At 43.5% G+C, this 24,266-nt stretch overlaps 3 protein-coding genes across 6 annotated transcripts in view; 1 reads left to right on the top strand and 2 right to left on the bottom strand.

Moving 5' to 3' along the window:
• Nucleotides 1–1,567: 1,567 nt before the first annotated feature.
• On the bottom strand, nucleotides 1,568–7,172 carry spice1 (spindle and centriole associated protein 1). The gene is made up of 18 exons (XM_087846148.1): nucleotides 7,017–7,172; nucleotides 6,726–6,821; nucleotides 6,356–6,403; nucleotides 6,115–6,255; nucleotides 5,682–5,784; nucleotides 5,364–5,482; nucleotides 5,018–5,106; nucleotides 4,786–4,928; nucleotides 4,523–4,648; nucleotides 4,145–4,419; nucleotides 3,519–3,650; nucleotides 3,318–3,444; nucleotides 3,132–3,227; nucleotides 2,598–3,031; nucleotides 2,190–2,379; nucleotides 2,034–2,112; nucleotides 1,812–1,875; nucleotides 1,568–1,709 (listed from the first exon to the last, which is right to left on the bottom strand). Exons 2-18 carry the CDS (start codon nucleotides 6,819–6,821, stop codon nucleotides 1,653–1,655), a joined length of 2,319 nt encoding a protein of 772 aa, XP_087702274.1. The 5' UTR covers nucleotides 7,017–7,172; the 3' UTR covers nucleotides 1,568–1,652.
• Nucleotides 7,173–8,739: 1,567 nt separating this feature from the next.
• Nucleotides 8,740–16,352, top strand: shisa2b (shisa family member 2b). Its single transcript, XM_006794538.3, has 2 exons — nucleotides 8,740–9,622; nucleotides 14,195–16,352. The coding sequence occupies exons 1-2, from the start codon at nucleotides 9,319–9,321 to the stop codon at nucleotides 14,761–14,763; spliced, it is 873 nt and encodes a 290-aa protein (XP_006794601.1). The 5' UTR covers nucleotides 8,740–9,318; the 3' UTR covers nucleotides 14,764–16,352.
• Nucleotides 16,353–17,495: 1,143 nt separating this feature from the next.
• The window catches only part of atp8a2 (ATPase phospholipid transporting 8A2), a 48,892-nt gene continuing 42,121 nt past the window's right edge, over nucleotides 17,496–24,266 (bottom strand). For all 4 annotated transcript variants that reach the window (XM_087846147.1, XM_006794539.3, XM_087846145.1 and 1 more), the window contains 4 exons: nucleotides 24,040–24,128; nucleotides 23,756–23,860; nucleotides 19,886–19,977; nucleotides 17,496–18,681 (listed from right to left, as the gene is read on the bottom strand). In XM_087846147.1, coding sequence (XP_087702273.1) covers nucleotides 18,587–18,681; nucleotides 19,886–19,977; nucleotides 23,756–23,860; nucleotides 24,040–24,128 — 381 coding nt within the window. In that variant the 3' untranslated portion in view covers nucleotides 17,496–18,586. The remainder of the gene's footprint in view (nucleotides 18,682–19,885; nucleotides 19,978–23,755; nucleotides 23,861–24,039; nucleotides 24,129–24,266) is intronic.

Below are 24,266 nucleotides of genomic sequence, written 5' to 3'. Positions count from 1 at the left end.
CGGTAGATGAGCTCGCCCAGCTCGCTTTCCTGGTCGCTGGCTGACAGCTGCAGCGTGGTCAGCTTCTGAAAAATTACATTTTCTTATGTTGCAAGTCTCAAATCTTGATTGCCTAGATCCATTTAGTGTTTTATCATATGTGCTTTAAGCAGTAAATCTCAGGTAAAATGAACTGTTCTATCTGCCAGGAAGGACTCAAACACAGACCCAAGATAAACAAAGACTGGATACAGTCGTTATATTATCTGCATGTCGTTTGAAATCTACAAGACATGCTGACTCCGTGTCTGTGTAGGTTCCTAGTCAATCAGGTCATGGTTGTCTTAAGACCTTGAAAAAAAAGGCAGCCTGACTCCTTTAAAACATTTCACTTCTCATCCAAGTGGTTTCTTCAACTTGAAAAACAAAAAGGTGGAGAGTCCCAGCTATGGAGGTGGTAGCTGACCTACCTACTATTAATCATGAGCTAAGGTTTGAAAAACCGCATGTGTCATTACCAACAGGGGTTCCAAGTAAAACCACTGGCATCATGGGAGAGTGTCTGCATCTAAATTTCACTCTTTCATGGATGCCAATGTTCACATTTTGGACAGAGAAGACAGATGGTTTGAAAGAGATCTAAAAGAGGCCATTTATGTCCACTGAATCACCATCAGTGGACAGAGATGGTGGCTTTCCACACCAGCTGTCACTCATCTTGCCTCGGGTACCCTAAATAGATCACATGATAGGGTGGGGTAAGGTCTCTCAGTGGTTTCACCCAAAACTCTTTGTGATGACGAACTCAGTAGTAGATCAACAATCACCTCCAAAGGGGAACAATTCCCAAAAAGGGTTCAAATTGCCTTCTTTTTTTTCCCTCTTAACGTGACACACTGCCTCAAATACTTTAAAAAAACATGCATTTGTCTCATCTGATAGAAACACGAAGGAAAGAAGCAGGAGAAGTGCCAGCATATGCTTGTCAAATAAAGCCTGATTTTAGTTTCGTTTTCTTTCTATAAATAGAGATATTTCTAAACTGGAAATGTTCAAACTTTCAAACGGGCGCAGAAAAAAAAAATCAAAGGGTATTAAGTGTCTGATGGTTCAGATTTCCTGGAAGGACGATCATTTCAGTATACTGTAAACGGAAACACTGCATATACATATTATACTAGAGAGTACCTGTGTGCAGTATGAATAACATAACCACTGAACCAGAGGTGTAAGCACCTTTTACAAGGCACTCAAGGAAACCAATGAACAGCCTCAAAAATAAATGAACAGGTGGAGATGAAGACTGTATGTATTTGCAGATTACAGCTCCACCACAAATCAAACTTCCATATAATCAAGTAAGTAAGACTAAATGAAGGCAGATTAAAAATTAATTGCATCTGCTCACACATTACTCAGCTGTAGGGTTTTCTAAGTACTCAGATGTAACACTGTGAGAAAAACTCAAAGAAATGGCAAACAGAAGTTCATTCTAATAAATTGGAAATGTGGGTCACGTCCGTCAAATGGAGAAAGAAACTTGTTACAGTGAAGACAAAAAACAATGTATAAAAGTCAAAAAATTTTAATTCAATCATTAATAACACAGATAAAAAATAGTAAGAACACTCCGTGTAATAAACATCTTCAGGTATGCTGGGTTGTCCTTCTTGTCACCTCATGTGAGCAGACAATGCAAACCAACCTTCTCGAGCTCTCTCCTTGTCCATCTATTGACAATAAAGAAAGTTTTTTTTCAAATCCAAGCAACGACATGTAAATAATGCACAGTGTGTGTGTGTGTGTGTGTGTGTGTGTGTGTGTGTGTGTACCTGTGTTTTGCCATCCCTGGTTTCTCTTTCAAAACTGTAAGAAGATGCATTAGAGCCAGCAAACCTGCAGCAAAGATAATTAATCATCTACATCATGTGATCTTCAGTCAGTCAGTTCTTCTTCCTGACATCATCACTTTGTGTCTGTTTAAGGTGCTGGAAAAGAAATGGGGAAAAAGAACCTTGCTGTTCTTTGTCGTAACATCCGTCCCAGATACTCACCTCCTCTCACCCTCACCGCCACCACTGTGTGACCGGAGCTCCTGCTCAGGCAGCAGCTCTAATGCCTCCAGGCGTTCCGCTGCAAAAGATGAGGCCTAATGATTTTAAACTGTCATGTGTGCTCCAGACAGACAGCGACATGCTGCTTTTACCCACTGGATTCTGGATTCGGGCTGAAGGCAGAAGCCAGGATCGGGGAGACAGAGGGAGAGACTCTGGGTGAAACACTTTGCTTCTGTTGCTCGATTATTTCCAGCAGTCGACCTCGGGCTGCAGCGCTCTGCCTGTTCAGCTCCAGGAGGCGTTGCTCCACGCTGTTTGCACTGAAAGTGTTGGGTGATGTTGCCTAAGCAAAAAAAAAAAAAACCCAACAAAAAACGAGACACACACTGCATGTGAATCATTACTAAATCTGAATGAGGAGGCCACCTAAAGGCTCAGCGCAGTTCATTCCTCGACACACCTGTCCCATCACACTATGAAGGGAGGATCAGGGGAGCCACTACTCCACCTCTAAAAGGTGAGCTTCACTTAGAGAGCTTCAAACAACCCCTTAAATCTCACCTGTTGAGTCAGCTGTTGTTCTTCAGGAGTCCACACATGCTGGCTCCGCCTCTCTTTACAGCTGGACCCAGACATCCAGCTCTCTGCAGCACTCTGAGGTGTTACTCTCCCGGTGCTGCTGCAGCTCGACCCTCTTCTCTCATTGCCACTGTCGAGCGATTCTCTGACCCCTGACCCGAGGCCCTTTGCCTGGTTGAGTTGAGCCCTGATAAGATCGGTCTCTCTGCTCAGCTGAGCAATCTCAGCTAGCACTGTGCCCGGAGACCTCTGTGAGCGAAGAGGGTCAGAGGTCAGCGATAGCGAGGAAGCAGAGGGAAGCTGAACTAGGGGCAGACTGCTGAGACTAGAGTCTGAGCTGTGAGCGCGGAAGTCCCCATAGGAGCGCAGGAGATCCACAGCAGGAAGCTGCTGGTGCGGTGGCGCAGGACAAGTTGCTGTGAAAGAACGAGGAACAAAAATTAGCCGCCTCAAGGTGAATCATTTCTGTGCTGAATATTTGAAATCAGATAATAATTTTGGAAGTGAGAAAGTTACCAGGAACATGCTGAAAGTGGTCCCGCTGTTGAGGTGGTGAGAGGAGGACAGCAGAAGAAACAGGTACTCGCTCAGCACCCGTCGCAGACTGACAGCCTGTATACCAACAGTTCACCAAAATATAAAACATTTTCACCATTTACCAAATTCCTCTGGACAGAATATACACAGACAGACTGCACAAACCTGCAACTTTAACCTCAGAGTGTGGGGTTTGGCCACTGTGTTCACTCAGCAGTCCGAGCCCTCCCATTGCCAACACCACTGTGTCCAACTTCCGCTCCAGCTCTGCCGTCCGCTGCTGTAACCCTGCCTGAGAGGCACATCGTCACCAACTTATGATTTATCAGCACAGCTGGAGTAACAATAACCTAAGCCCAGTCTCACCTGCAGGGCTGTAGCCTCCTCTCTCAGAGTCATGGTTTCAGCAGTGAGAGCATCAATGAGCCTCTGCTGCTCTTTCAGCTCCTCCTCCAGTTTTCTCCTCTCCTGTGCCTCCTTCTGAGCTTCATCTTCCCTCTAACACATTACAGGCAGACAGTGATTTAAACACATATAGCAGACTGCAAATATTTGCATCAAAGCAAACCTGCCCTAAAATTTAAAAACTGATTCTATTTATTTACAAATGTGAAGACCCCTGAAAAAGATAAGAACTGTGCTTCAGCATATTTACATGAGACTTTCAGCATTAGTGATGCTAAATCAGTAATAGTAACAAACATTTTACACATCAAGCATTTCTAAAATGTGCCTTTGCTGCTATCTAAAGATTTCAAACTAGGAATTTGTGTCTTCTTGCATCCCCATTGATGACATGACTTTTTAAATAAAACAAACATTTAATAAGAAATTAATGTATCCTATATCCTATAAACTAAAAGATGCAGTGACAATGGTACCATGCTCTTATTTTTTGTTTATGTGAGTAAAGCCTGCATGGATTATCTTTAGTTTGAATAATAATCTCCACAAGCTTGTGTGACAAAACCTTTTTTGATATCCGGCAGTACCTTTTTAAGGAGGTGCACCAAACGTCCCAGTGTAGAGACCAAGGCCACAGAAAATCCAGTAAGGCTTTGTGTTCTGTGCTTTTTGGGACTCTGTGCAGATGTTGGTGCTGTATCAGGGCTCAGTGCGTCCAAATCCGACTCCACCTGACCCAACATGGCCTGCAGCAGCCCCAGACTGGACTGATCCCCGCTGAGAGAGGCAACAGAGGAGCCGTCCAGCTCTGAACCCTGGGAAACACACTTCCTGCCTCTGCTGGTGTGATTACTGATCCAGTCTGTTCAGCATATAAAAGAAGAACAACATCGATTTTCTGACATGGTCTCATCTTCAAACAGAGTATTTCATTTTGGAGAAAATCCATCCCTTGCAGATATTACCTGACTTGCTCTGAGGCGGTTCAGAATTAAGAACCTGAGAAACCAGGACTGATGTTTCCTCTCTGGCGTCCTCCGACTGACTCTGTCTGGACCGAACACGCTGAACAGCCACGGTGGCATTGAGAGCTGAAATGACATTAGATAGGTGTTTATGTTCACCTCTAATGCCAGATATATAATAAATGATTTCTTGATGACTACCTAAAATAAATATAACACACTTCTAATGGCACTAAGACCTTCTGATTATCTGTTTATCTTACCTGTCTGAGCTGGTGCCCTGTTTGATGTACAGGGTGTCACGGGACTATTATCCTTGTCTCCATGGTGATGCATGTGATGATGACCTTTGTGTTGCTGTGACACTCTAGCCCGAGGCTGCGCCTTCATTTTTTGTACATTGACCCTGCAAATAAAAGAGTTATGAGCAATCTAATAGTGACAGCAGCATCTCTGTCACTGTTGTAGTGTATAACAGTTAGCAGGGATTAGCACCTTCGGATTACATGATACTCTGAACTGGTAGAAGGACGGGCATCATCATCTCTGTGGTCGTCCTCTGAAGCTTCCAGTTCATTAAGAGCCTGAAATAAATCATTGTAATTGTGTAAAATGCAAATAAAAACTCAAAACAGTGTGTAGTATTTAAAAATACCCTTTTTTTAAATCAGTGTAAGCATTCAATATGTTACCTCTGGAGTGTTTTCTGTTAAATATAGGGTTTAGATCATTAAAAGAATTACAATAAACTAATAAGCATAGTTGTTGTTCTTTAGATTATACATTGCACATGCTGTATTATGAAACTAATAATGACAGTCTCAATAACAGGCACACACACCTCTTGATCCATCATTGACTGGCTGAGGAGAGACAGATGAGTTGGACGATCTGGTCTTTGAAGAACAGGCAGTTCTGAGTCAGAGTCACAGTTTGGAGCCACAGTCACTCTGGGGTGTCCTGAGGAAAAACATTTAGACATGAAGCAATACTTATGCAACCACCAGAGAGAATTTGTGGCTCTTCAAAATGAAAATACTGGGAGAAACACCCAATGTTCAACAATCAGGTATCTCCATGACATAAAGCAATGGACAAGAAGTTATTCTATCTAGTCACTGCATCTGTTTATCTGCACACAAAACAAGTTGCCAGATACCGGTGTGCCTGCGTGGAGCATCTCCAAACAGGTCTTTGACCACAGCCAGGGCTTTGTCAGAACGGGCCAACACATCCTGCAGCAGCAGCTGATCAGAGAAAACCTGCAGCAATGCCACACAACTGAGTTTAACTCAACACCGTAAGAGCCACTAAAAAGATACAGATACACATGCAATGCCGTGAAAAAGGCTTTGGCTGATTTCTTAGTTTTGTTTTGTTTTTATACATATTTGTCACAGAAAACCCAAGTAAATAAAAAATGCAGCTTTAAAATTACGGTTTCATTTATTAAAGGGAAAAAAGCCAAACCTATCATTATGTAAAAAGTAAGTGCCCCTCTTTTTTAATCATGAATTAACTCTAAAATAACCTTATTGGGGGGGGGGGGGGGGGCTTAAACTGAAAAATCAGGAACAGAGCACTGTACTTACCTCCCTGATGATGCTGAGACTGGCCTGGTCCAGGGGTGCAGGGCTCCCTGCGTGCCTGAGACGTCGTTTCAGGGCTTTCTCTTTCAGCTCCCACTGAGCTGCTGCTTTGTTGTGAGACTTGTGGATCTCATGTCGATGACTCTGAACCAGCAGAACCAGCAGAACAATCAGACAATCGTGAGACCAAGGTACAGTGAATAACACTTAAAAAATAAAAAGTGCAAATGTTCTTGCACCTTACCAGCTCCACAGGTGTCAGCTTGTGCACAGAGAGGTCGTTGACAGTGCTCTGAAACCAAAATGCTGGGAAGTTAGACAGGCTAAATAAAGGAACTTATAAAAGGTTAGCTTGAATGTTTGTTTTTTTACACCATGAACATGTTTCTTTAGTTTAGCAAGAAATTTGATTCCCTGATGATCTGAGTAACCTCTAGAAAACAAATAATCTCTCCTCATACCTTTCTATTTCAGATTATGGTAGAGAAGATTCACAGCAAGCAAGAGTAGACTGTCTTCTAATTGCACAGAAATATGTACAAGTACAAGACTGCCTGCTTAGTTGTGACTGGCCTTCATATGTCTCTAGTATTTGTTCAGCTGTCAATACTCACCACCCACTCTCTTCTTTGAGCTGCTGCCTTCTTGGGGCGAACAGGCCTTTTTCCTTTGGCGTGCTGCTGTGGACGCCCCACTCTCACAAACGACATCTGCTCACAAACAATACGACAAGGAGACTTCGTTAAGGCTGTACACGTTTCATTTACCAAAAGTGTCTAGTATATAACAACAAGCTAGCTGTTAACTCTCACTCCCATGGCGAAGCTTCTGTAACTTTCACTAAACTAGGATGTACGGCCGAGCTATCTTAGGCTAAAAGGCAAGTTAAAACTGAAAAAACTTACTTTTTACAACGTGGAGCTCCGCTTAATAAAGAGAAACGCCCACCAAGCTGTCTTTAGACGCCGTTTTAAAGGCTGGTGACAAATAATGGCATCAAAACCACCTCTTCAGTTTGTTGTAAGACATTTTTCAACAGTTGCGCGCCACTTCCTGTGCCGTTTCCACGGATACCGCTTCAAACAGTGGAGCATGACGGGAAATGAAGTGCTGCTGGGAAAGGTGGCGAATCCTTTTCATTAGGCGGCAAAAAATGCCCCCTGTCGGTGATTTAGGGTCAATGTGAGATACTTTATCATTATTACTGGTTAGTTTATATCTGAGGATTTTATTTTGAGTAATAAAATTGCTTTTACATCGTAAATCCCTGAGACTAATTTCCACCCATTTACCCTGTTTGCACTCTCTTCTTCACCTCTCTTGTGTTCTCTCTGTTGCTTTGGATGGTTGATCGTAAGTATTTAAACTCATCCACTTTCACTACCTCTGCTCCCCACTCTCACTACTGATTACAATGTCGTTTGTGAACATCATGGTTCCTATGCAATCCCAGAAATAAGCTTTAAAGAAGACCACAACAATGTTCTTTGAATGTTCCAGACATGCTGGTAAAATAAAAATTAAAAACTAGGCTAAAAATATACATATGAAATTATATCGTGCACTTTTAAAACAGTTAAAATTCAATCAAAAATATTGATGTGATTTTAATTTCTTTGTCAGTCTGATCAAAAAATTTGCCTTTGATAAATACGTTCATATCGCAATAAAAATACAATGATAGTAAACTGAATTTTAAAAAACTGATTCAAAATTAAATAGAAATAAAAAATCTTAGAGATGTTTTCTGAATGAAGGTGAGGTTCTTAAAAAAATCTTACAATATTTGTCTAAGGCTATTTGTCTAGGCCGTATGAGAACATCCCCGCTCTTCAAATGTTATTTAAATTAACCTTCAGAGAAAAAAAAACGTATGGGAACTTATGGGAACTAGTTGTTGCTAACTTTCCCAAATAACCGCCATTCAAAAGATAAAAACTTTGCATTAACATCTGGAATCACCACTAGATGGCATTGTCACTATTTAAATGTCTGCTGGTGTTGGCACAGACATGTCCAACTGTCAAATGTTTCATCTGCTCTTAACCAGAGAGGAACTGATAGGGTTTATTTATTTATTTTTATATCGCACAAGGCTCAGACTGAACTGGTTTAGGTTCCACTGTGGGATAAGTTCACTCAAAGAATTAACGCTGTAGGATAGCCTGACAATTGCGACAAGCCAACAACAATATTTAACTGGACACGTGGTGTCTTTCCTTCAAGGTAGTAGCATTTTAATAGTAGTTTATAGTATAATAATAATAACAAATTCAAATAGTCTATCTGTATACCTGGAAATCGGTGTAATATGGCAGTTGAATAATGTATTTTAAGCCAAACTGCAGATTTTTTTTTCACTGAGAAAAATCCCTCTGACCTCAAGTTAAAAATTTAAGATCCAATCTGGACGACTGTTGGCAAAAAAGACGGTCGGATGATATATCTTCTTATTTTACTTTTTTTAAAATATGTACTAAATTGCAGCATTTTGACCAGTGGTATGCAGTTTGTTGGTATTCCCTGTATATTTACTCTGGTTGTTACAGTGAGGTGTGGATTTGCATCTGACTTTTTACACGCCCCTCTCACTCTGACACAGGGTGGGTTAGACTCTGTGGGCTTCAGTTCAAGACTGACACAGATTTGGTTGACTGACTTCTGACACTCAACAATGCAGGCCAAGCCACAAAAGTTTGAAACGTTATCTTTACGCACGGGGCTGGCTGTGAGAGGACTCGAGGGTGACAGCAGCTGCGCGCCCATGGATCAGGCTACAAGTGTTAGTTTCTCTGGATCCCCGAGGAAAGTCATTTGAAGAGTTCAGCCTCGCTGCAGTGCCAAAGGAAATTCATTAGTTTCTCTACATTGGATTTACCAGACCTCCGAGGGTTTGCAACTGGAATATCAGTCAAACTTATAAATTCATATATTTTCTGACTTTTTTTAGTAGTAGTAGTAGTAGTATCCATTTGGTTTTTGTGCATCTCATGAATAACCGGAGTCACTTTTGGAGAATTACGCACGCGATTTCTCTAACAAATGACAGCCTCTAAGTGGTTTGTGGCTCCTGCATTGCATCCCCTCTGCTCCCTTCATCGGACCGACCCAGCGTATCACCCCCCTCACCAGCTTAGACGCGGGGAGTAAAAGCCTCTCAGTCTCTTCCAGTGCGCCAGCGTGCGGCCGCGGGCCACCTGGCCGAGAATGTGGGGAGGAGGTTTCCCGATGTCTGTCACAGCGATTGTGACTCTGCTGTTGGTCATTATTGACGTGAAAGCGAGCGGGGAGTTTTGCCACGGCTGGCGGGACTCCCAGGGTGTCTGGAAAGAGGGTTTTCAGTGCCCGGAGAAGATAGACGGAGTAGACGCGATAATCTGCTGCGGGAAATGCGAGCTGCGCTACTGCTGCTCCAGCACGGATGCGCGGCTTGATCAGGGGAGCTGCGATAACGACCGACAGTCACCGGAGCCCGGGACAAACAACAAGGAGAACAAGGACTCCGGTGCAGGTATAAGCCCATAACTTGCACTCACTCTCGCTTCTGATAATCCCACTAATATTATGAGTAGTACTGAAAGAAGAACGCTTAAACATGTGAAGAGCAAAGCGCAAACAGAATAAAAACTAAATGTTTGGGGGGGGGGGGGGGTCTTTAAGTTAAACTCTTGTATAGGAAGTTTCATAGTTAAATCCCCTGTGTTCTGTAGACTTACGTGTGATTCATGTGAGAGAGACACTAAGATAACGTCGGTGCACTAAAACTGCCTGACCTGTTGCTTCAGTGGGGAGAGTGCAGTCTTTGTTCACTTCAGAATTTACAGTCTCAGTAAAACCTTTTTGATTTTATTCATTCCATATAAATCTTACCATACTGTATCCCATAAGCCAACCTCATACACACCCCACTGCTTATGTACAGGATGCCTTGAATTTGATATTGTAAATATCATTTAATATGACCTGCTGGGAGCTTTGGTTTCCTCTCATAAACCCAGCAGACTCACAGTATCTCCCTGTTAAAAGCTGCATCTGCTGCCTGGCAAGCGACAGCTGCACGGACACAGCAGACTCCTCCAAAAAACCGGTTAACTGCCCTCACAAATGGCAAACTGTGCCGTGCTGCTGCACTTTATAAATAGCCGTGTTTGTTCTTTAACAGTGCAAGAGAGGGGCCGGGCTCAGATCACGCCGTCCCCACGGGGATCAAGTTTGGACTTTACCGGATCTTGGACAGTGTAGCTCACGAAGGGTGCTGACAGCTCTGTTCATTAAAAAGAAGAAAAAACACACACAATTTGCGTTATTTCCTCTCAGCAGGCTCGTGGAGTCTCTTTCTGTTGGCCAAGCCGCTACTGTAATCTAACCACTCCATGTCTCTGTGGTATCTGTGGGCTTTGAGGCCCTCACGCTCAGGTCATGCTTCAAACTAGAAGCTCACATATAAGAGGCATCATTGCCAAAACCAGAGGCAAAGTATGACCCACATTTTCCAACTTTTACTGTGGATTGGGTGACAGACCTCTCCCCCTCTGGCCCCTCATTCATCACTGCTTACATTCCCATAAGTTAATCTACTGTAAAGTCTCTTGAAAGTGCACCATATCACGAAAGAAACATACTGGACATGAGAGAAAAGTGCAATACATGTTTCCTCAGAGGATACTCTGCCCTCTCCAGCTACAATCTGTCATTTGCTAATACTGTCACAGCTTATCACTACAGGAAGCAATATATACATTTCATTCATAGGCCTCCAGCCAAAATTACTTAAAGGAAAACATTTTTTTCTTACAAAAAGAAGAAGTGTTTTTATTCATCCACAGCCCAGTTCACTTTGTGCATTTTACACATTTTTCATGTGCGTGCAGCCTATTCATCATCTCAAAGAGATACACCTAGTGCAGTGTTGGGGGAATAACACGCAGGAAATTATTAATGTGCTGAACATGAAGGAACATATGGTATTTGGGAACAGGAGAAAGCCCGTGGGATAGGCTAAAGGAGGGGTCCAATCAGCCAGCCAGCCACGAAGAATCTGCCCAAAACAAGAGCTTAGCAGAGGGGGCTGCCACAGCTTGACTACAGCAACAGGTGTGGACGAATGACAGGGAACAATAAGAGGATCGGGGACAACTGCCATGTGCACAAAAAATGCCTTAAAAGAAAGAAGTAAAGAATAAAGTTAGTTTTGTTTTTTTTTTCAAATTTATGTGAGTACTAGGTGGGGTTTAGTGCTCAGTGTCCACATGAAGTGGCTTAAAATTAAAAGTGTTTCTGCAGGAAATACTTGTAAATATTACAAACAGTAAGGAGGCTCTGTGAGTCCTCTATCAAATGTTAGTTAGTAACTGGTGAATTCTTAGCTTTTTTATTTAACCTCATAAGACCCAAACTCTTCCATGGCATGCATTTTTAATTTCTCTTTGATATTTGGGCTGATTGGGACCTGATGAATGTAAAAACAAAGAATTGCCAGATTTTTTTTTTTAACCTGATTTTTATTTCTGACAAAAATGAGATGCACATATGAGGATATTTGTTTAAAATTTTAATTGAACAGTGGCAGTATAATGGCCTCATAAGTGGATATCAGGCCCTTGTAGAGCGAAATTTAGTACTTTGGTCCAGACAACACAAAATGTGATGTCCACATATGTGGTCGCCAGGTCCTAGGAGGTTAAAGCTGCACTTCACTTTATCTGTTGCTTTGGATATCTGCAAAGCCAATCACACACAGCCTCTGCAGCACTTTGTGTCAACTGGTATTCTAAGAAGCTAAAGTAACATTAGTTAACTCTATACCTGATAAAAATCACCATGTGGCCATGTCAGCATCACGAAATCAGCCTTTAGCTCAACGCTCAAAGCACAGCTGTGCCTCTGCACCGACTGACTGAGCTGCAAGCATGGAAACATGCTCTCAGTCTTGTTTCTTCTTTTCCACTCCATTAATCATCTCTTGACCTTCCAGATTTATCTTGTGACCCCCTTCAGGGGGTAACGACCCCTATGATAGGACCCAAAGGCCTAAACTCCCTGACTCTACAGATTCAGTTTCAGCAGCTACAACAACCACAAGATTGAAACTGATCCATTACCAGCGATGTAATAATGAAATATACAAAAAGTGAGGCTCATATGGTATCTGGTTTTTTGATTGCTGTGTACAGTAAAGAGCTTATTTACTACTGTGCATTAACTTTTTAGGACCTTTATTCACTCCATTAATGAGTTACCTTACAGTGTTTTGGAAAGTAGCTCTAATAGCAGTGAAGTCAGGGGTAAAGCAACACAAGGAGAAAGTCCTTGAAATGACTGCTCCTCATTAGCATTGCATAAAAAGGGAGTAGAGGTAGAGATGTTGAGGTGGACACCATATAAGTACAGGAAAGATGGCACAGAGAGGCTCCCTGGTACATTTCTGCTCTTGTAACTTATACTGTAAATGTTCCTTTTACAACCTGTTTACTGTGAGGTGTGCAGCTGTGTGGTGCAGAAGCCTCTTAAGTTAACACCACTTCTTGTCGAAAGGAAATGGGTCAAGGTCCTGGTTTGTTTCATGTCGGCGTGCCTCTGCCTCTGCTCTTGTTACCAAGACCTTGCTGCATCTGCCCATGAGTGATCTCCTGCTCTTAACAGCTTCCATGCAGTAATCCTTTTAATACCTTGCCACGTTTGATGAGCATTTTGGAAAAAAAAAAAATCAAAGTCCCATGGATGCATTTCAAAGAGCTCACAGACAAAAGGAAACTAGAGCCAGTTTGCCACCTCTCTCCCTCTCTTTCTCTCTCTCTCCGGCATACAGTTACACCTCGTAATACACGGGCACATTCAAAGTGGAAAATAACTACACCCAGTGGGAACAATAAAACACAACTAATCACTTGTAATGTAACATGGTCGTTATTGTGCTTTGAAAGGTGTTTGTGGTAGTGAGCATGGGAATGAGCGACTGAGGGAAACACCTCATCGGCGGTGACCTCATCTTGAATGTCGTCCTGTTTCAGCCTTCAGTGCTTTACCGAAAACAAAGAGTCAAGAAAAACTGTTCCTACTGTTGATCGTGCTTTAGGCTTGTTTTTGGAGCTTTTCCTGCTCACTTCACAAAATTTACAGACTGACACTGAGTTCTTCTCGCATAATAACGTGCCAAAGCTTCTACCTGCTCACACAGACATCTCCTATTTGACCCAGCAATTTATAGTCTGATTGGTGGAACTGTGAGAGTTACACAAATGCGTAGTTGTTGGGAGTATGATTTGCTGCGTTAAGCAGAAACAAAGAAAAGGTCAGTGAGAAGGAGCTGGTTTATTCCTCTGATTTAAAGAGCTGAATAACCTCCCATTCGGCTACATTAAATCAGTCCACTTTAATACCTTTCTTTAAGCAGATGCCAAGTACTGTACTTCAACTTGAGTAACTTATTTTCAGAGGATTAGTAAAAAAAAATAATAGGGGTAAGAGGAAAAAAATGAGAGAGCGAGAAAAGGGTCACAAATGTTGGCTGGCAGCGAGGCTGAAGAATGTCACCAGTACAAATGCACACAGGTCTGTGGGGTTGAAGAGGCCGGGGACACAGTGGGGTGTGCAGGATTAAAACAGATCAAAACAAAGTTAATAACTGCTAATGAGACTCTGGGACTCTCTGGGGACTCAAATCCAGTGTACCTTCTATTTTTCTGCTCCAGTCCTTTGTTTCACTGTCTCATTCAATCACCACTCACATGAAGGAGCCCCTGTGCAGATAAGCAAGACATGTGAGCAAGCAAGGCAGCACAGTTTAACAGGCAATAGTTTTTTTCACTAATCGCATGTTTTACAGCTGTTTTACATCTGCTCCGATGGCCGCACCTCCCTAAGCCTGGTTCTGCCGGAGTTTTCTTCCTGTTAAAAGGGAGTTTTTCCTTCCCACTGTTGCCAAAGTGCTTGCTCATAGGGGGTCATATGATTGTTGGGTTTTTCTCTGTATGTATTATTGTAGGGTCTACCTTACAATATAAAGTGACAAATTGGTGCTGTAGAAATAAATTGGATTAATGTCAGTTTAATGGCAATGTCTCTTCTTCTTTTCTCTCTGTAGTTCCCATCTACGTGCCATTCCTCATCGTGGGCTCAGTGTTCGTGGCTTTCATCGTGGTGGGCTCTGTGGTCGCTGTGTGCTGCTGCCGGTGTCTCCGACCCAAGCAGGAACTGTCCTCTGGAGGCACAACAGGAGGTGGGGCCGGCGGTGGTGGGCGCCTCCTGGAAACCATCCCTATGATGGCGAGCACCTCCAGGGGTTCCTCATCCCGCCAGTCCAGCACAGCCACCTCATCCAGCTCGTCCGCTCCAGCCGCTGTCCCCCGCCCTGCCCCTCCTCCAGTCATGCGGGCTCAGGCCTCCTGCTGCCTTCCCCCTGATGCCAGCGTCTTTGTCAACATGCCCACCAACTTCTCCGTACTCAACTGTCAGCAGGCCACCCAAATCATGCCTCACCAGGGACAGTTCCTGCATCCGCAGTACATCGGCTATGCCCACCCCATGTCCTCTACCGCAGCCTACTTGGACCCCACTCAGGGGGGCTACAGACCCCTTCAGTCACCCTGCCCTCCTCCCACTGCTGGCTCCAGTGTCACCAGTGATCAGAAACACCCTCCAGTGACAGTGTGACGAGGGCCCAACCAAAAGACCACTCTACCACTTTATTTTCAAAGATTAACTTGTGAAGTTTGACCTGTGAGGGCTGCGGCAGACAGACCTTTGGGCACACTGCCAGAGTGGGGGGGTTAAAAAAAAAAAAAAAGAAGGCAGGGAGTCAGACTCACATGAAGGACTCATAAAGCTGTTCCTGGTAGCTGGACCTGCCCTGTAACTGTGTGTGGTTTGTGTCTGTTTTGTATGAAAGGTGGAACGAGCTAGGCTCAGCCTGCGATACGTAAGGCAGATGCATAAATATCCTCTCACTGGATGCAAAGACAAAACTGCATCTCGGAGGGTTGTGCAGCCCTGATGAGTAATAATGCACAGTTCACTGCAGCCCGGAGATCAAGTAAAGGCTGCATGTGTTTGCGTTTGCATGGATGTGTGTGAGAAAAAGATTTGCAGGCTTATATGTACAGGAATGAGCGATGACTGGATGATTTATAGCAGCGGACTGTATGAAAAATGGACATTCAAGCAAAAACAATATATGACCACATGCTGTGTTTATGCCATGTGCACATCTGTGCTTGTGAATGATTGTGAGTGGTTTATATAATACAGTATATTTTTGTTTGCGCTGAAAGTACGAGGAAAGAAAGCATGTGGATGGATATTTGTACTGTTCGTGTGCGAGTCCGAGAGAGTGTGAAGTGTGGAGGGATGCGGTGGCCTTGTGAGTAACTGTGAGTGTAACTGTGTGTAATGGGAAATGCAGGTGGTGTGATGTGAAAGGCAGTCGCGATCTCCCTGTAGGCCATTTAAAATCTAATGAAGTGAGCACAGGACACAGACTGTGACGCTCCACCCTACTATCCAACCCCCCCGCCTGCCACCCAGAAAGCAAAAAAAAAAGAAACAAAGAAATACAAAAACCCCAGAAACACATTCAGAAATCCCCCCAAAATTAGATCTATTCACAAGGCAGGCCGTTAATGTTCCTTGGACGTGTGAGTGTGCGACAGAGAAGTGAGAGGAAGTTCTCTGAGCATTACAGTTAATTATACAGCAAAAAAAAAAAAAAAAACCCAAAATGCCAGCTGCCCCCTTCACTTCTCTCCCGCGAGGTGTGTGTGCATACTTCACACCACCACAGTTCAGTGCATTAGCACGGGCAGCTCCGGGGCAGCTCTGAGTCATTATTTTCCACTTAGGAAGGGCGAGGAAGTGGCCGCTTTGGTTGTTAATCTGTAAAAATAAGCGAAAGTTGCTGAATTTTCTGCCGCTCTGTGTAGCGGTGTAAAGCTGTGCCACTGTAACCGAGGAACGTGCAGCTCGAGGAATGTGCCGCTCCACCGAGCGTGCAGCCCGACATGTCCTTTAGTACCGAAACTGGTTTGCTTGCGCACCTCATCTGTACTCCAAGCACAATGTCTGTAAGATTCATTGGGGAACTTATGTGACGTGTGTGGGGGGGGAATAATAGTAAGAGAGTGTGTGAAATTGTGGAATTATTTTAGATCGAATGCATTTGCTCCACCTGAAATACAGTGATTTAATGCAGGAGAGACACTTTTTCATATGAAACTGAAAAAATAAACATATTTTAAAACTGAAAATAGGCTTGCTGTGAGTTTTCTAATAACCAGGAAGGTGAGTGATACTCAAAGCACAGACGCACATTTGGAAACAAAGCCCTGGTTAACAAAAACAAATATGACTGGTCGACTGGGTTGTTTTAATCTCCTTAAAACACTCACGCACTTAAACTACTAGAAGCACATTCACAGACTGGTCTACCTCCCACAGAGAACGTCACCCGACACACACACACACACACACACACACACACACACACACACACACACACACACACACACACACACACACACACGCGCACGCACACACACACACACACGAGAAATAATAAACCACAACAATGGACAGTTTAAGAATATGATGATGTGAAAGTGCAGTTTTGGCAAGCTCCTCCAGAAATTCAGCTACAGTAATGTGGAAAGCATATCGTCCCGTTGGAGAGTCACTGGGGAGGAGTTGAAAAGCATAAAGCAGCACCCCGATGGATTCTCCATACTGTAGCAGCTGTAGTTTTTCGGGCTGGGCCACATCCAGGAAGGTGGGTGGGAAAGGGATCTCCAGTTGGGGAGGGTGGTGGTGGTGAATTAATCGGCTAATGGTCTGTCTACAGTCACTCCCTTGGGATTAAAGAAGGAGCGTGGGAGAGGTTTGATTTGGCCAATTTATAAAATGCTAAGCTTTTAATGTTCGCATTGACATTTTCTATATTTTCTTTTCCTTTCCATCCTCTGTGTGAAATGTAAACCAAGACTCCTCCAGCTTCCCGGGAGCTACAGTTGGACTCAAAAACCCCTCGCTTTGATTGCAAGAGCACACAACGCGCAGCCAAAACACAAAGACATTTAGTCAGGCCATGGATTGATTAGATTTAATGATTAGGACAACCCCTCTCGCCCATCCCCTTTCAGTTTTGCATTCCTGAACCAGAGTGTCCTCAACACAGAGCTCACAGACAATGGACTCTACATTCAGACAAACCCCAAAGCTAGAAAAAAAAACAAACAACAACACATGATCCATGCGAGCGTCTCAATCAAATCCCTTCTGGTTGGGTGCCTTTTAGGGCAACTTCAAGTAAAATACTCCCGCTAAGACATGTTTTCACATATGAGTACAAAAGAAACAGGCATTAATGAAAACAGAAAAAAAAAAATAGAAACAAATACACATTGATGTTTGCTTTAATTTAAAAAAGAGAGACAGAGAAAGAAACAGTCCAGTAAAGAGTGGAAATGCAACAGAAATAAAAGAGGAAGCGCTAATGCCAGTCATGCTGCCTCCACGTCAGCTGACGGTGGTAGACGGGCGGTGTCTGGAGTCACGGGAGCGGTCGGAAAATAAAACAAAATGGATTTCTTTAAACTTGTGAAAAGGAGGAGAGGGACACGGAGGCTGCAAAGCGGCTATGAGATGGAGAGATAAGGAAGGAATGAAGGGAGAGCTAAAGCAAGAGGAGGTCTCAGTGGGGTAGGAGGGGCTGTGGCAGGGTTGTGGTCCGGTTTGGTGAGCGTTCTGCCTCAGTGGCATCTCTATGGTGTTTGGCAGTGAGGCTCGATGCTGAGATGTTACGAGAGAGAGAGAGAGGGGGCCTGTAGCTGGGGGTGCAGGGCTCTGGCGGGTCCTCGGTATATGCTTCCCACCCTCTAATTTTAAGGAATTCTTCGTGCCTGTATGCGTGTGAGCGAGCGAGCGAGTGCGACTTTATTTTGACGTCCCCTTCCACATGGGCGCGTGATGACAGACGGGAAATGAGAGGGAACCGTGGATGCGAACGCGCATGGATCGACACACGCATGCACACGAACACGGGAGCGCCAATGCGTGCAGACACACATGCACAGGCAGATAGAGACGCACTGGAACGCGCACACACACACACGCTTGCGCGCACACACGTAGGCATAAAGCAAACTCAGTCTGAGGGATATACAGATATGAGTAGCAGTCTCTGAGTTTGACTTGTCACGTCTGTGCATGGATATGATTGCTCATGCCTGTGCAGCCTTTGTGAGTTATAACAATGGTTAGTCCGTATATCCGGCCTGGTCCCTTCTCCCGAGTCAGTCCTCCAAGCGCCAGCGACGGCCTCCATGCCTGACCATGACTTCCGTCCCCGGCAAGGGGTCAGGTCACTGTCCAGTAAGGCCACAGCAGGGGTCGGTCACCCGGCGTGAGGGTGTCACTTAAGTCTATCTCCGCTGTCACCTTGACAAATTCTTGCTTCAGTGAGCCAAAGCTTTGATCCGGGATGGGGCTAGAGGCTGGGGCGCTGGCGGGTGGTGTCATAAGAGCGCACTACCTGGGATTGAGACACCACACCATGCTCCTCCTGAGAGAAGGCATAGCCATCTGCAGAGAGACAGAGGAGGAGAAGTCTTACTTGTTAAGCCTGTGTGCTGAGTGACAACAAAACTGTGAACACAGAGATGACACATTGAGACTGTCAGTCTTATGGCTCAGTCACATAAACTCCTTGCAACTAGGAAAAATTGAGATTTTTTTCCTATGTGATTTTTTTTTGCATTTAAAAACAACCTCAAGTAGTGCTGGTGATAAACTGGTAGCCCAGAGGCTGAGCATGCATCACCCTCAACCTCTGGGCTACCACTTTTGATTGCAGTGCAAATACGTATGTTACATAGCACTTTTCTACTCTGCTGGAGCACTCACAGTGCTTTATACAACATTCATTCAGCCATTTACACAAGCACTGTGATCTTCTATTCAAACCCCAATAAACACAGAGAGCAACTCGTTTCAGTATCTTTGGCATGCAAACAGGAGCAACCAAGGACCAAACATCCAACCTTTGAATTAGTGAATGATCTGCTCTAACTGCTGAGCTGCAGTGATCATACGGGTCACTTAGTGAGAGGAAACCTGTCTTCAAACAATTGCAGACCAACTCAGACTGACCACAATCTAATTAATAAACAGACACAGGTTGCCAACACGTTGCAATCAATCGCTGTTTGCACTGATAAGCACAACTCGTTTGCAACAGGGAACTTAGCTGTTTGCTTTCTGGTTATTTGCCTATATAAATGCATATAAAAGTAGCTGAGGGGTTATGTCACTTAGGCATCCTGCAGCAACTCTGTCACTATTTTTGGAGCAATTTCTGCTTTATATCTATGAGGTTCTTGCTGGTACTTAATCTTGTGAATACTTAATCGTTAAGCCGTTACAAAGCCTTCCTTCCCAAGGATTTGCAACAGATTTGCAATTTTTGCACTTTATCACAGTTAATTGCTGGATTATCGCAAACAGGTTGCACATAATTGCCACCTTGATCCCAATCAACAGTAAACTGATAGCAGACTGACTCTGTCTTACTGGTGTTTTATCCCCATTTTGACGCACTGAAGTTGCTTTGAAGACAGCAGCTGGTTGTTTTGTCTTTGAACCATTTCAAAAGGCAACAAGATCACAAATCAGTTGCGCACAGTCGCAATAACTTTGGCCTCCAGCCACCGTTCGCCTTACTGTGACTGTAGCATTAAAGCAAGACTTGGTTTACATGATAGCATCTCTTATTAGAAAGAGCACTCACGTGACACAGTCTGCTGCACAGAGTTTGAGCGTCCTACACTTGAAGGTGTTTTCCTAAAGACTCTTGTCAGCAGATGGGCCCGTTCGTTTAGACTGCAAGATAAAAAGAAGGAAAGGTAAGGAAGAACATTTACTCCAAAGCAGCACAACATAATCACTATAATAACACATAATCATACAAATGAGAGAATCTCTGCTACTCCCACAACTACATAACACCCTTACTAACAACCAGTCTACAGACTTTCAGGATCTTTGCCTCTAATTTTTCTATGACTGTGATTTTTAATCTTAGCTGCTCTTCAGTAAAACACTGCAGCATAACAGAAAAGCAAAGCACTTCTTTAGGGTGTAACATAGAAACACACAGATCAATAAGTAAACAAAATCTCAGCAGATTTAGGACCAGAAAGTTTGTTAGAGGTGGATTAGACAGCGACTGCTTTTCACATTCACTTTAACAGTAAGCCATAAACTGCCTGCAGAGTAACAGGACATCCACAGTAAACTGTTCCTCATCCCCACTCCACTCTCCTCTCCCCCCCATTCCAAGAAGAAGACTGGACCCTCTGTTCTGAGACCACACGCCGTCACGGCTCCTCTCCTCCGGTGACCAAAAATAACCAAGCCCATTCCAGATACTGCGCACTAACACACGCCAGCTCGAATGCATACATACACACATATATTCATACATTTGTCTCCCGTGTCATCGCCATTATTACAGCCAATAAAGTGCAGACGTCGAATGTAAACGTAAGGGGCGCCTCGGGAAGTTAACTTCTGCCATATTTATTTGAAGGAATACGTTTTGTGCAGTTATCTGCCAGTGGAGCATTAAATTCACACACAAGGGTTTTCCCTGGCACTTAGAGTACACAGAGGTGATGATGATCAGTGGAGTAATTATGGAGTCGACCCAGCCTTCCCAAGGCTAACATTTGGAACGAGCGGTTAGGAAATTTTCATAACTGTCTAAGACCGCTGGGAATCTTTCACTGGTGTGAAAAAAAGAGAGCTCTCGAGCTTGCTCAAAGACTTTCTGTTATGTCTGTTAAAATAATGTCTGTTACAAGGATGACGGCACTGTGAGGTCGATAAAATTACTAAACAGTGGCTGGACAAATAAATGAACGGCTCGTGCATCAGTATGACTTAAGCTGGCCTCGCTCCTGCCGTGAAGTTTCTCTGTGGGTACTTTCTGATTCAAAAGGGCCCGAGGATGTACGCTATTTGAACTCTTCCCCCCGAGACACTCCCGTACTGTACCTTTCCACCTTTTCCCATGCCTACCCTCCCCAAAAACTACAAACACAGATGTGCTCTTTTCCATTTTGCTCCATTGCTTCTCAGCTCACCCTTACTTTCCTTCTCTTATTCTGAATGGAAAGCACTCAAGGGTGTGTTCCTGCCTCCCGCCGTTTAAAAGCAGGGTCAGTCAAGGACGGAGCCCTGTTTAAGGGTCAAGAGGAGCAATGTGGTTTTACACTCATCCCCCCCCACCCCTAGACTTCTTCTGCTCACTTCAAGAAACAAGAACCACCTCTAATGTACTTTCTCTTGGTGAAACCTTTAACTCAACCTCCTCATAAAATGAGAAAACTGTGGAACTCACTGTAACACAGGGAGATAAGTATTCACACTCCTCATGTGAGTATACGTTATGCAAACTTAACTTCTAATTTAAGTTGTCAAATATGAAGTAAAAGTACAATACTTGTGTTGTTCTTGGTATTGTTCTTTATCATCTAACACTGCACTGTATGTTATAAGCTTATAGTGAGTTTTTACAATAAAAGCTAGCAGCCACAGTATAGCCGTCAAATAATAAATATGGAGATATAGTCAGATGTGTCCTACAGAGATGTTTGGGGGCATTAAACTAAAGTAGCAAAATGGAAATCCTCCAGTTAAATTTCCTGAATCTCTTTGTGCCACAGCTAGTAAATCACCAAACGTCTACAAACTAGGTTTTCCAAAATACTTTGGATGCTGTATCAAATGTAATTATATGAACTATGTTTGATTTATTTCAAATTAATAAAAAACAACAACATACCATATCTTAGAACGGAGAAATATTGGGGTTTTTTTTGGACAAATATAAGGTTGTTTCTAATTTGTTTCCAGCATAACACTCCAACAAAGATGAGACAAGGGCAACATTAGACTGTTAAAGTTGTGGACTTGCTAAAAATAACACCTACAGTTAGGTGAACATCTCACAGCTGGCTGGGGTTAATTGGACAGACACTGTTACATGGATAAAAGTACCGGGACACTTACACGAGCTGCCCATGCCATGAAGCTCCCAGCACACAGCTTTGGTGCTGATGTTAAAGCCAGAGGAAGTTTTTAGTGCAGTTATTGAGTCAGCAGAGCGTTGGCAACTTTTACGCACCTCGCACCTCAGGAGTCAACAACCACGCTCTGTAACTTTCTGTAGTCTGAGTTCCTGTGGCTTCTAAACACTTGCAATTTGCAATAATACCACAGACATTTCTGGAAAAATTACTTCTTGGTTCAAAATCTCTGCACCTCCAGAATGGATGAAAGGGGCGTCAGAGGAAAAAGTTCAAGAAACCAATACAACAAACCTGCATGGTGAGGTGTTTGATTTTATCCAGCTAGACTGAAAACACCTAAATTTAAAGATTAAGAGGTTTGGCCCAATACTTTTGTCCATACAGGTAAGAATAAAGCTTCAAGTTGGGGATTGAAATCATGTGCAGTGCAAAAAAACATTCATAATTTAGACAATCCAAGACTGGCAACCAAATCTAAATGGCGGCCTCTTAGCAGTCATTGGTGAGCACAGTTTGTCACTACATCCACACATGCAACCCCCCCTCACCCATAAAACACAAATAAACATGATTAAATTGAGTGATGTTGAAAGCTGTCATTGGGTTTGCCCAATAAAAACCTTAAATTCTTGGAAGTCATGGACATCAACATTCACGTTGGTATTAAGGTGCATTAGGCACATGGATTAGGTAACTTAGTAGTTTAGCCCCCAGTGATGCTGGATGACGTGTGCAACATTCGAAGCAATATATACTGTCAGGTGCTGGAAAACTGTTCATGTTGAAACTTTTAGAAATCATTTTGTTGGCATCAAATTCAAAAATATTTAAATGTGTCTGTTTCAATGTTATTTTTACAGTTTCCAGTGAAATACAGACTTTAAATGATTTTCAACTCCCTGCTTTTTGTTCGTTCATTTACATTTTAACCAGCATCCCAGTGATTTTGGAAAAGGGGTCGTGTACTGAATCTATAATTTGTACAATTTCCCTCAAAATTAGCCAAAGATTTTTATTCTAATGCAATACTGAGCACAACACTAACTCACAGACAAACGTTAAACACACCAGATCAGTACAGCAGTTTAAATTGGTCCACCTATGAAGAAAAAGAACGATCGCATTTAAAGAAATAAGGAGAGAAAAAAAACGTGAGAACAATACAACATTAAAAGATACAAAGAGAGGGAGATGTGAACTTGGTTAATGGAAAACAAGCAGGAGTCACTCCAAAGCAGCTTGCAATGGGGCACACAGGTCATTTGAGGTCACAGGTCACACAGTGGGACAGTGCAAACCCAGAAACTACCTCTGTGAGCAGTTCTGGCTCTACGGGACCTCAGCCTTGGCCTCAGCCCTGTGGACGTTGCCACAGGGGGGACAGAAATAGTTTATTTTCACACATAAAAAATATAATAAAGATACTAGCAGGCCGTTATTAAAACTACAGACATTTGGGACATTGTAGCACAGGGCAAATTAAAATTTTTGAAAAATCGACTTGATGATAAAAAGATGTATATGTATGATGTGATATCCCAAGATGTTTTGTTGCGTTTCTATACCTGCGGCTGCTGGCATCTCTAAGGACAGCTGCGCCTGGGTCAACGGACCGCGCCTCCAGCTCCTGCACCTCCTCGAGAAGAGACTTCCTCACAGAGCGGCGTGCGCTGCACGGCAGAAAAAAAGCTCATCAGCCCCATGAAGGAAACTCTGAGCGTTTCACCCTCGCAGACACGTGTAATTCATTGTAAGAAGTGCTCAGTACGGGTTATGTAAACGCTTCAGTTAAGTTGAATAACGTCTGTATGGATTCCCCAAGTATTTATATTAAACAGATTCTACTTACGCCGTCCAAGCGAAGTCTTTGAGTAAACACGCAGCAGGCACCAAGACCAGGCCCAGCCAGAAGTGCCAGCACTGCATCACCTTGCCAGCCTGAGGTGACAACACACAGGGCCCATTTATTTCCACTCATATATGAATCCACGTTGAGCATTAAGTCATTTTTCTCAGCAGCGAGCACACGGGTGGAGGTGGAGGAGAGGGGGGAGGACGCATACGGTAACGGCTGAA

Source organism: Neolamprologus brichardi, chromosome 9 (genome assembly GCF_056152115.1).
Source record: "Neolamprologus brichardi isolate AB-2024 chromosome 9, ASM5615211v1, whole genome shotgun sequence".
NCBI lineage: Eukaryota > Metazoa > Chordata > Actinopteri > Cichliformes > Cichlidae > Neolamprologus > Neolamprologus brichardi.
This window is presented reverse-complemented; position numbering and strand designations above follow the sequence as displayed.

Coding starts and splice junctions, on each gene's coding strand:
- shisa2b (XM_006794538.3), top strand. CDS start 9,319: ATGTGGGGAGGAGGTTTCCCGATGTCTGTCACAGCGATTGTGACTCTG. Junction 9,623..14,194: donor GAACAAGGACTCCGGTGCAG/GTATAAGCCCAT, acceptor TTCTCTCTGTAG/TTCCCATCTACGTGCCATTC.
- spice1 (XM_087846148.1), bottom strand. CDS start 6,821: ATGTCGTTTGTGAGAGTGGGGCGTCCACAGCAGCACGCCAAAGGAAAA. Junction 5,483..5,681: donor TGCTCCACGCAGGCACACCG/GTATCTGGCAAC, acceptor GTTTTTCCTCAG/GACACCCCAGAGTGACTGTG. Junction 1,710..1,811: donor CCAGGGATGGCAAAACACAG/GTACACACACAC, acceptor TATTGTCAATAG/ATGGACAAGGAGAGAGCTCG.